At 40.2% G+C, this 12,270-nt stretch overlaps 1 protein-coding gene across 2 annotated transcripts in view; it reads right to left on the bottom strand.

Annotated features, from left to right (window-relative positions):
* PPP1R13B (protein phosphatase 1 regulatory subunit 13B) overlaps window positions 1-3,249 on the bottom strand; it is a 119,701-nt gene extending 116,452 nt beyond the window's left edge. For both annotated transcript variants that reach the window (XM_051978279.1, XM_051978280.1), the window contains exon 1: window positions 1,693-3,249. In XM_051978279.1, coding sequence (XP_051834239.1) covers window positions 1,693-1,701 — 9 coding nt within the window. In that variant the 5' untranslated portion in view covers window positions 1,702-3,249. The remainder of the gene's footprint in view (window positions 1-1,692) is intronic.
* Window positions 3,250-12,270: the final 9,021 nt, after the last annotated feature.

The following is a 12,270-nucleotide window of genomic DNA, read 5'->3' as shown; positions in this document are numbered from 1 at the left end:
ACCAGAGAGTAAGTTTTAGGCATAATAGATAAAGTTCTGGATGTGAATTCAGGAGACCAGAATTCAACCCCTATTTGGTCACTAAATGACACTAGGCAAATCAGAACCTCTTTCAGCCTATTTCTCTTCAGCTGTAAAAATGGAGAAAACATTTGTAGCACTTAGCTCACAGGGTTTAAGGATCAGATGAAATCATCTCAAATGGTAATTTTTTACAAAATATAGCCTCCAACTTCTTGGGAGAAAACAACTTTAAATGTTAGTCTAAATCAATTCAATAAATTAATCACTGAAGATGACAAAATTTCAAAGTAATTACAAAGCTTAACCAGAAAAACCTGGACTAAAAGTATAGGAATAAAAAAAGAAGAAACCACCAAATTTGAATTAACTAAAGAAAAAGTTACCCTAGACAACAGAAATTCAGTTAATCCAAATACTACAATCTTATCAATTTACAAGATTCTCTTCCAACTAATTTCCAGAATAATCAAGGATAATAACTATATTTTCATCTTGACTTTTCTCTAAAAACTTTTTTAAATTGAGCCTAAATAAACAAGGAAAATGAGAAGTAAAGTCTCCCAATGATCTACACACCAAAAGAAATTATGAATTTAACTTATCTGCACTTTGGGACAGAGCTGACACATACTCCTAATATTATCTATAAGAATACATTGAATTTTCTGTACCAAATTCAGGTTGCCCTAAATGGGTAATCCTATAAGGGATAAGAAGTGTCAATAATAATAATGAAATAAAATTGAGCCCATTAAAAAAGATACTTAGGAAGATGGAACTTAAACTGGACTTTCTCCAAAAGATAAACACATTTACCCCTTAAAAAAATTTGTTTGGTTTTCTGTTTAGTTCTGTTCAGTTTAAGACTTTTAATTATAAGCCACCTTACTACTACAGTGGAATTCTGAAGGTTTCATTTAATTACCTGCTTACACCAACCTTCCTTAAGACTTACAATTCCCTAGCTTTTTGATAGTTGTTTTTGTGGATGGGTTTTCTTGAAGGGAAGAGGAGTGGGGGTGGAAAGTAATTGAGGGTTATTTTCCCGGTCTTCCTTCTGGACCCCCGATAAGGCCTGGATCGAACTAACAGACTATTGCAACAGCTTTTCAGTGAGGGCAGAGTGTACGACACCTGGCCTAGACACCCACACACCTGCCTTCTCCTCCAAATGACAATCGGACTCGACACTTTTTACCCAATTCTGCCCCTACCAGCCTTGGGAAAAGGGATGGGAGGAGGGGTGTCTATACATGCGGAGAGGAAGGAAAAGACCCTGACCCTTTTTCCGCAGGGGCACACAGGCCATGCCGTGCGGTAGGAGCCAGACTTCCTTCCCGGCCACATACATATCGATGGAACGGGAGAAACCTGGCTTCCTCCCCCGCCGCTCACCACCTGGGCCGGGTTTCCCTCCAGGAGACAGGGACGGACACAGACGGGGACACACACACACACACACACACACGCAGCCAGAGACAGCGCGGAGAGATGAGAAGCGTGACACGGCGCACACGTGCGCGCACACACACCCCACTGGGGCCAGAGCAACCTCCCCCGCCGGCCACGCGCACATACGCACACAAACACACAAGAGACACACAGAGACACACATCACACGCGCGCGCACAAACTCGTGCACATCCGTCTCCTCTTCCTCTCACCCACCGGCATCATCTCGGCAGGCTTCCGGGTCCTCGGCCGCCGCCACCACTAGACTCCGCAATCCCCACCGCACTGACAAGCACCAGCCCAGGCGCTGGGCTTTGGACTCCGGGCTTTGGACTCCGGGCTCCGGGCTCCCGAAGAGTGGCGGCACTCGCTCCGCACAGGCCGCGCAGCCGCAGCCGCAGCCGCAGCTGCTGTCGATCTCTTAAGTCTAGCGAGCTACAGCCCTGGGCAGGCAGAGCTCCAGCCAAGGGCGGGGGCGGAATTGGGGGTGGGGGTAGGGGGAGGCGGCGGTTGCGGCAGTGCTGCGGACCCCCGCCCCTCCTGCCTCCCTCCCTCCCCCCCTCGCCAGGGTTCGGTGGAGGGTGTCGGGAGCCCCAGACACAGCCTGCCCGATCCTGCCGCTGCCGCTACTGTTGCTGTTGCTGTTGCTGTTGCCGTCGCCTACCGCCGCCGCCGCTATCAAGGTTGCTCCTGGCGCCGCGGCCCCCACAATCCAACCTAGTCTTTCCTCCGCCTCGGCGAGTCTCCACCCCCTGCGCCCTGCCGCCACTTAGAGGCAGCCACTGCCTCCTCATTGGCTGAGAGGCGGGGTCACGGATGGGCCCTCCCACCTCTTCTGTCTCCCTTCTTTCTCCCGCCTTCCCTTCTTCTCTTCCTCCCTCCCTCCCTTCTTCCCTAGCTTTCACCGTCCCGGGGCATGTGAGCTTCATGCACCTCCACTCCCGGAGAAGGATGCACTAGGCGTGAAAACAAAGTCCCCGGGGAAAAAGCGGGGGAGGGAGTTCTCGTTCCGTCTGCCATCTCACGTCTTCCCCTTCCTTTGATCCTTCCCCCAATTGTTTCTGTCAGTTTTTTTTTAAGAAACGTATGACCCACGACCTTATTGCTTTTTAAATGAAGCGGCCTCTCGATGATTAAGTGACTTGTCCCAGATCTTACAGGTAATAAGATACAGAACCGAGAGATAAGGCCCCACTGCCTACAAATCCACCCCTCCCCCTTCGAATCCTCCCGCCATAGCATGTTTCAGCAGCTGCGGCAATGCGCCAGCTTGCTGTGGGCACTATTTCCCTTTCGGGAGGGGAAAGGAGAGTTTGGGGACACAATGGCGCTGTGATCCTGCCCTTTTCCTGCGTCCTCTCCCCTTGCCCCCAACCGGCTTTTGCAGGGCCCCCTTGGGGCGACAACACTCAAAATGTCCCCACGTTGGGTCCCTCCGCCCGAGCACTTAAGTCGTAACTTAACCTGGAGGCCGGCACTCCACCCTTTCCTCCCACGCCTTCCGTGGGCTTGCATTCTTCACCCCGCCCCCTCCCCCAGAGCAGATAAACCTGAGTCCAGCAGTTTCCCCGAGTCTGCAGGCTGAGAATCGAGAGCTCAGAACTATAGACGGCCAACATGCAAGAACTGAGGCTCCATCTAACATCCCACAAATACTCATTACCTTCCGCTGACCAAGAAACAGCCTAGGCGCGCTCATTTTGGCTAGAGGGGAAATGAGAATTGCTTGCCCCGGGCTCCGGGGTGGGAAGCCCAACACCAAATCTTTCCCCTCCTAGTAACTGACAGGAGAGAATGAAAGTGGGGGGGCTGGAGCTCTTGGATCGGGGGATGGGGGGGGAGACGAGGGAGGCGGGGGGGAAGGGAACCAGGACTGGAACTTTTCACAGGGCGTCAAGCCCCATCCTTCGAGGAGAACTGCCTACCTCTTCCCCAGCCCTAGGCTTCTAAGTATTCAGTGGAAGGAGCACTCTGCCCCGTCCACCCCAAATCTGTGGCAAAAATGGGAAGCGTGCGAAAATAACATTCTCTCACTGCCGGGACTGGACAAGGTATCAGGTTTTCTTCACTGTTTTCAAATGAGGACCTAGGCGACATCAAGAAATAATGGGGACAACATTTCATTTGAGGGGGAGCGGCCCGAGGTTAGGGAGACACGCTCACACATGCCTACTCCTGCAGCCTAATCATAATTGTCATTTCTATAGCACTTTAAGGATTGCTAAGAGCTTTTCTCTCATTACCCACAGAGGACGGGCCTAGTAGTGTAGAGATAAAAAGAGAACTGAGTTTGAAGACAGAAAACTGGTTTTGAATTCAAAGTCAATCACGTGTCAAACCTTGTGTTTTCCACCTGGGCAACATATTTCGAATCCTACAAACGATCTTTTCTACTCTACAATCTGGAAAAGGCCTCCTAATTGATCTCCCTGGTCTCTTCCCCTATTCAATTCATCCTCCACAGAACCTACAAAATAATTTTCTTTAAGCACAGATCTGATTAGGTTACTCAACAAACTCTAGTACCCCTTGCCTCTAGGATAAAATATGAATTTCTCTGTTTTGCTTGTAAAGCCTTAATCTCCCCCCACCCCAAAAAAAAGGAAAGCCTTTGCTAATTGGATACAATAATGTTTGTAGCAATTCTTTCTGTAGTGGCATGGAACTGGAAATTGAGTGGATGCTCATCAGTTGTGGAATGGCTGAATAAGTTTTGGTATATGAATGTAACAGAATATTCTATAAGAAATGAGCATACTAAAAAAAAAAAAAAGAAATGAGCATACTGATTTCAGAAAAGCTTGGAAAGATATGAACTGATGCTAAGTGGAATAGAACCAGGAGAACACTGTACACAACAATAACAAGATTGTGTGATGATCAACTGTGATGGACTTGGCTCTTTTCAACAATGAAGTGATTCAAGGCACTTTCAATGGACTTATGATAAAAAGCCATCGAATTCAGAGAAGAATTGAATATGCATCCAAGTATAGTATTTTCACCTTTTTATTTTTGATTGTTGCCTGCTTATTTTTCCCTTTTGATTTGAATTTTTTTGCACAGCATTATGAATATGGCAATGTTTTAAAGACTTGCACATGTTTAACCTACATTGAATTGCTTGCTGTCTATGCGAATGTGAAGGGAGGGAGAGAAAAATTTGAAACACAAGATTTTGCAAAGGTGAATGTTGACAACTATCTTTGAATGTATTTGGAAAAATAAAAAGCTATTATTAAAATAAAATAAAAATTTAAAAAGCCTTTCCTAGCCTAGTTCCCACTTCTCTCTCTAGCCTATTTATAAATAATCTTTACTATTACCACCACTCCCAAAAATCTTCAGTGGCCTCATACTTGGCATTCCCCAGAAAGAGTTCCCATCTCCTTGCCTCTATATATACTGACCATATCTCAAATCATAGATGCACTCTCTTCTCATTTGTGTCTCAGAATTCTCTTCAAGATGGAAGCTCAAGCTTAACTTTATATATGTATGTATCTCAGAGGGAAAGCACTAAGATTAAGGACTGTGAAAGGCTTCTTGTACAAGGTAGGACTTTAACTGAGACATGAAGGAAGTCAAGATGCCCAAGTTTTGGAGATGAAAGAGGAGAACATTCTAGACAGAGGACAACTAGTGAAAATACTCAGAAAAATCAAGATCATTTGACATCAATTCCCTCTTTTCCCATTCTCTTCATCTACAAATCTCTTAATAAATCTTACTCTCTTCTCTTTCCCCCTAGTCTCTGACAGAGTGACCTTTATTTATATGTGCATTAGATTCCATTCCCTCCTATATTCTCCAAGAGATCAAATTGCCAATCATCACACTCTCTCTTGAATCTTCCATCTTTCTCTTTGCCTATCAACTGGTTTCTTATCCAGGAAACTACCAAGCCTCTCATATCCTAAAAACAAAACAAAACAAAAAAACCTCCCATTCCCCAAGCCATCATCCTATATCTCCCTCCCTTTCTCAAACTTTCTCTTGAAGTTCATCTATAAAACTTCCACTTCTTTCACTCATTCCTCAACCTTCATATTGACTCTCCATTTCCCTCATTTGAAACCACTCAATAAAAAGTTCCTACTAATCTCTTACATACCAGTTTCTTCTAAGTCCCAATGCTTCTCAACCTATCTGCTGTGCTTGAAACTATAGATCCCCCAAAATACTTTCTATTCTCTGGGTTCTGGTGACACTATTCTCTCCTGGTTCACCTTCTATCTGTCTGATACTTCCTTTGCTGGCTCATTATCCATACTATTCCTCCAAAATGTAAGTGTTCTCAAAGGTTCTGTCCAGGATCATCTTCTCCCTCTATATTCTCTGTCAGCAATCTTATCAGCTTCTATGGATAAGACAAACAGATAGATACATATATAGCTATACAATAGATAATTGTATATAAATATGTGTTTTCTACACACACATACACACACACACACACACACACACACACACACACACATATATATATATACACAAATGGAGTCTGTCTTTCCCTTAAGTTTGTTTCTTTTTTCTTCCCTATGGCAATTGGGGTTAAGTGACTTGCCCAAGGTCACACAACTAGGAAATGTTAAGTGTCTGAGGTCAGATTTGAACTCAGGTGCTCCTGACTTCAGGGGTGGTGCTCTATCTACTGCCCTACCTAGCTGTCTCTCTCCCTTAAGTTGCAAACTTAGATCAATAATTGTGTATTGGACATTTCAAACTAGATGAGCTAGAAACATCTTAAATTCAACATGTCAAAAACTGAAATGATTATCTTGGCCCCAAACTCTCTCCTCTTCCAAACTCATCTGTTTTTGTGGAAGGCATCCCCATTTTTCCAGTGTCTCAAATTGGTAATCTCAGCATTATCCTGATAGTATTCATTCTCCCTCTGCCCACTTGTCTAATCAGCTAGCAAGTCTTGTTTCTACTTCACAATATCTCTCAAATCCAATCCTTTGTTTCCACAGCTGGTTCAAGTTCTTATCACCTCTTGCCTATTTTATTGTACAAGCCTCCTTACTTCTCCAATCCATTGCTCACACAGTAGCCAAAGCAATTTTCCTTAAGCACAGATATAACCACATGATTCCAGTAGCTTCCTCTTGCCACGAAATAAAACAAATTTCCTCTCTAGCTTTTAAAGCATTTTACAACTTGTCTTTTCAACCTTCTTGGACATTATTCCTCCCTACCCCCTACAATCTGTGATTTAGCCAAATTGGCTATATCCCTACTCCTCACAAATAAAACTCCATTTTCTGTATTCCTACTTTTGCACTAACTGAATTGAAGCCTATGCCTAAAAGGTACTCTTGTCTTACCTGTACTTCTTAAGGCCCTTCTTTCCCTCTAAAATGCAGGTCAGACACTTTCCCAATCACTTCTTCTCCTTTTCCCTTCCAAACACTGTTAGTACCTTCACTCTCTAAAATATTACATATATTCTCATTTATCTACTTTGTATATATTCAATTTTTGCATATATTTTTGTATATATTCTCATTTATTTACTTCATTTATGACTTGTACATTGCTCCCCCCAGTAGAATGTTGATCCTTAACAAATATTTGTTGATTAATGTATTAACCATCATTTATGAATTCATGGATACACAAGAGTGAGGAGGTGGTTGTGGAGGATGAGTCAAAAGAAGAGGGAATAAAGTGTAGCATAGCTAGGGTTTTCCTGATCTAGTGACCTGGAAAAAGCTGTCACCAATTAGGATGGGAGTGGCTCAAGGGCATGGTCTCCAATGTGGGTGGCCAAGTATTTGTGAGAAGGTTTGTATAGGAGGTGACCAGAGAAGAGGGAGTGAAGATATAACAAACCATCTACAGGTTTTGTGCTGGGCTATTGCAAAAGTCTCTTAATTGATCTCCCCACCTCAAATTTCTCCCCTCTCCAATCCATCTTCTAAACAGCTAGCATATTAATTTTCCTAAAACATAAGCGTGATCACATCACTTGTCTGCTTAATGAATTGGGATCAAAGCAACACTTTGCCTCTGGAAAAGGAAATCAATGGATTGTTCTATTCTTCACTTACCATCCCTGTGACTTTCCTGAACAAAAACACCCTTCCCTAGCTACCACTCACCTATGTATATCATCTATTTCTATTAGAATATAAACTTCTTGAGGACAAAAACTTATCTTACTTAGTAGGGACTTAAATTAATGTTGATAGGTGAGTTAATTATCCCTCTACCAAGCTATCATCAAAGTACTGAATCTATCAATAAGCATTTATTAGGCATTTACTATGTGCCAGGCACTGTGTTGGGATACAAAGAAGGGGGGGGGGGGGAATAGTTTCTGCCTTCAAGGAACTAAAGTTCTAATGGAAGAGACAGCTACATACAGACAAGATATATGCATTGTAAATGAAAGGTAATCTCATAGGATGATATCAGGGAGTCAACAATTTCAAATATAACATATAGGTTTAGAAAAATTAGGACTGGGGCAGGGCAAGGGGCTGGGGGAGATCAGATTTAGACATTTTTAAGAGAGTTAAGTCTTGAAGGAAGCCAGGAAAACCAGAAGGCAATTGTGAAAAGAAAGAGTATTCTAAGCATAGGGACAGTCAGTGAAAATGCACAGGCCAGAAATGGAGTTCTGTATCTGAGAAATAGCAAGCAAGCCACTTTATCTGGATTGTAAAGTAAGTGAAGTTAAAAGATTAGAAAGCTAGGAAGGTGCAGTTTATTAAAGATTTTCAATGACCTGACTTTATATTTGATTATGGAGGCAATAGGATGGCTAACTGGCACCGTGGATAGAGCACTGAGCTTGGACAGGAAGACTCATCTTCATGAGATCAAATCTAACCTCCGATTCTTCCTAGCTGTGTGACCTTGGGAAAGTCACTTAAGTTTGTTTGCTTCAGTTCCTCATCTGTAAAATGAGCTACAGAAGGAAATGGCAAATATTTCTGCCAAGAAAATCCCAAATGAGGTCATGAAGAGTTGGACATAATTGAATCAATCAAACAATAACAAGAAGGTTTAATGAATAGGAGGTAACATAGCCAGATCTTCAATTTAAGAAAATCACTTTGGAGTGGTTTGGATAATTTGGAATGAGGCAAAACTTAAGGTAGGGAAGACCAATCAGAAGGCCACTGAAATAATGCAGGCAAGTGGCACTAAGAACCTCTTCTAGGGTGGTGTCTAGGTGAATAAATGACACAGGAGAAATATTATGAAGGCAGAACAATAGTTTACAATAATTTGATATTATGAGGAATTAAGTGAAGAATTAAGGATGACAGTGAGATTAGAAGTCTGGGTAATTGGGAGAATGATGGTACCCTAAAAAATAACAGGAAAGTTAAGAAAAATCAGAAATGGTATTATACCAAAAAATTCCATAAAGGTGGGTTCATCTACTTGGCTGAGAGTGGCTCATCATAACAATTGAGGAAAGCAAGATGGTCTATTGCTTTGGAATCAGTGGGCCCAGGTTCAAATCTCATTTTGATCATGTCATATAAATTCTCAAGTCCACAATTTCCTCATTTGGAAAATTAAAGCTGTAGCAGAAAAAAATGTAAAAAGAAAAATTCAATTCAAAATAATTAGAAAATGTATACAATATCTGGGAATCTATCTACTAAGACACACACAGGAATTCTATGAATACAGCTACATAACACTTTTTAGGGAAAACAGACCTGAATAATTGGAGAAATAATAATTGCTCATGGGTAGACCAAGCCAATATAAAAAAGATGATAATACTACCTAAATTCATTTGCTTATTCCATAACCCTCCAAAGTATCAAAGAAGAACTTTAGAGAGCTAGAAAAAAATTTTGGAAGAACAAAAATTCAAGAATCTAATAAAGAAAAAAAATAGAGAAGGAAGGGAATCTAGCAGTACTGGATTTCAAACTATACTATACTACAGTAATCAAAACTATTTAGTATTGGTTTAAAAACAGAAATTGCTCAAAGGAACAGATGAAGCACATAGCTTACACAAGCAATTGAACATACATTTCTATGTATATGTATGTTATTCTATATTATGTCAGCCACATTATTTGTACTTTTCTTTAGTACCTAAGATAAATTTTCATTTAAAAATGAAAAAAACATTACAAAAACAACATTCTTAGTTAACAAAAACAGAACAGCCAGATTTGGCTTTTCAAAAGACTGGCTATAGTTTGCTGATCCTTTGTCTAGATTTAATAAAGTATTAATGATGCAAATTAAACCTAAAAGTGTGTAAATACATACCAAACACCATCAAAGCCCAGTTATTGAAACATTTACCAGCAGACCTGCACCAAATGCAATGCTGTACTACCACCTCTACTGTTGTTCATCAAGTTATTGTTGTTTGCCTTTCTTTCTTGAAGATCTTTGAAAATAGGAAGGTGCTATTATAACTTCCAAGTGAATTGAGTATAAATGAATAAGGGCTGTACGAAGACACCAGCGTAACTTTTTCCTCTGAAGTCATCTGGATCCAGTGGCAAGATATAGATTAGGATAACTGAAAATGGCCTCAGATATAGTAGAAGACATTAGCTTTTTAAAAATTTTTTTATTAGAATGTCCTCCCATTTCTACTCATTAAACTTCCACATTATCTTCAAATCCCAGCTCAGTTGCTGCCTTCTTTATGAAATTTTCCCAGTTATCACCCAACTGCTAGTAATATCCCCTATTCTGAACCAGCTTGTACCTCTGTTGTGGCCCATTATAATTATGTTTATATCTACCTATATTTGATAGAATCCCAAAGTACTTTCAGATTCCCCTTCTAAACCTGAAATTCTATGTTCCATGGTTCTTCCTAGTTTTAATATTATATAATCTGTGATTCTAAAAATGTTCCCATATTATGTCTTATATGAAAGGGTAGGGATTGATTGAATAAATTGATTGAATCACTCCTTTTTGAAAGTAAATGTCAAGGTTCTAAGCTTTGATATCTTAACTCTCTCTTCTCTATTAAATCCCTTCTCTAAAATAGTCAATAAGGGAAGTAGGTAGAAAAGTGAACAGAGCTTGGAATTCAAGCCCTGAATTCAAATTTGACCTTAGATGCTTTTACTAGCAATGTCCCTGGGCACTTAACTCTCAATTACATCATCTGTAAAAATGAACTAGAAAAGAAAATGGCAAACTACTCCTATCTTTGCCAAATGAGGTCAGGAAGAATTGGGAACAACTGAAAAATAACAACAATGTTCGAATTGGCAGAGAAAATAGTGAATTGGAATTCTAGCATAAATCCAGATAATGAGCTGACTGGGTGAAAGGAGCAACTCCTTGGCACTCATCTGTGATTTTGCTCTTTTCTACTACATTTCACTGAAGGAGGACCTTATAAACTTTAAAGGTCCAAAGAATTTTGAACTTTCTATTTTCCCACCCTAGCAAAGTATTCAGAACATCATTGGGAGTCAAATTGAATGAAGTGAGCAAAGCAGATTCAAAATTAAACAAAAAGTCCAACAAAAAAAAGTACTACCTACTTTGGAAGAACATTTTGAAAATATGAGCAAAAAGACTTCCAGTAGTTGCCATCTTGGGTAACCATATTCTCTAGCTTGGAGCCACTTTCTTCTGGCCACTATATATAAGGAAAGTATGCAATTTTAAAAGCTAAGTATGCCTAACTAAGTGATGACAACTGATATTCACTTTTTCATTTTGATAATATTTTAATTTTTTCCAATTACATGTAAAATTTTTTTTAAGATTTACTTTTAAAATTTTTAAGTTCTGAGTTCTCTTCTTTCCTCCCTCTCTCCTCTCTCTCTGAGATAGTAAGCAATTTGATATAGGTTATACATGCATAATCATGTAAAACATATTTCCATACTATTCATGTTATGAAGAAGATACAGACTAAAAAAACATAAGAAAAAGGTGGGAAAATCATATGATTCAATCAATCTACATTCAGATTTCATCCTTTTTTCCCTAGAGGCAAATAGCACTTTTCATCATCAGATCTTTGAAACTGTTTTGGATATTGTTTTGCTGAGAATAGCTAACATGTTATGTTATAGCTATCATTTGCAACTACTGATGGTCAATGAAGGAGAAAGCACACTATCAGGGGTTCATGAGCTTTACCATTAGAAAAATACCCATTCTCCTGGATCCTTCAGGGTTAATCCTAGAACCCTGAGCATTCATAGCTGCCATGTTCTGAGGAACCAGTCTGCCAGGATTTGGAGAATAATTCCTTTTTTTTTATTAAAGCTTTTTATTTTCAAAACATATCCATGGATAATTTTTCAATATTGATCCTTGCATAGCCTTGTGTTCCAAATTTTCCGCTCCTTTCCCCTACTTCCTCCCCTAGATGGCAAGTAATCCAATATATGTTATACATGTTAAAATATATGTTAAATCCAAAATATGTAAATATTTTTGTACAATTATCTTGCTGTACAAGAAATATCAGATCAAAAAGGAAAGAAAATAAATAAGAAAACAAATTGCAAACAACAACAAAAAGAGTGAAAATGCTATGTTGTGATCTACACTCAGTTTCCCTAGTGCTCTCTCAGAGTGTAGATGACTCTCTTTATCACAAAATCATTGAAACTGGCCTCAGTCATCTCATTGTTGGAAAGAGTCACGTCTGTCAGAATTGACTATAGTATAATCTTGCTGTTGCCATGTATATAATGATCTGGTTCTACTTATTTCACTTAGCATTAATTCATGTGCGTCTCTCACTGGCCTTTCTAAAATCATCCTGCTGATTGTTTCTTATAGAAAAATAATATTCCATAATATTCATATACCATA

Source organism: Antechinus flavipes, chromosome 2, assembly GCF_016432865.1.
Source record: "Antechinus flavipes isolate AdamAnt ecotype Samford, QLD, Australia chromosome 2, AdamAnt_v2, whole genome shotgun sequence".
Taxonomy (NCBI): domain Eukaryota; kingdom Metazoa; phylum Chordata; class Mammalia; order Dasyuromorphia; family Dasyuridae; genus Antechinus; species Antechinus flavipes.
The sequence above is the reverse complement of the archived record's forward strand: the minus strand, read 5'-3'. Positions and strand labels throughout refer to the sequence as shown.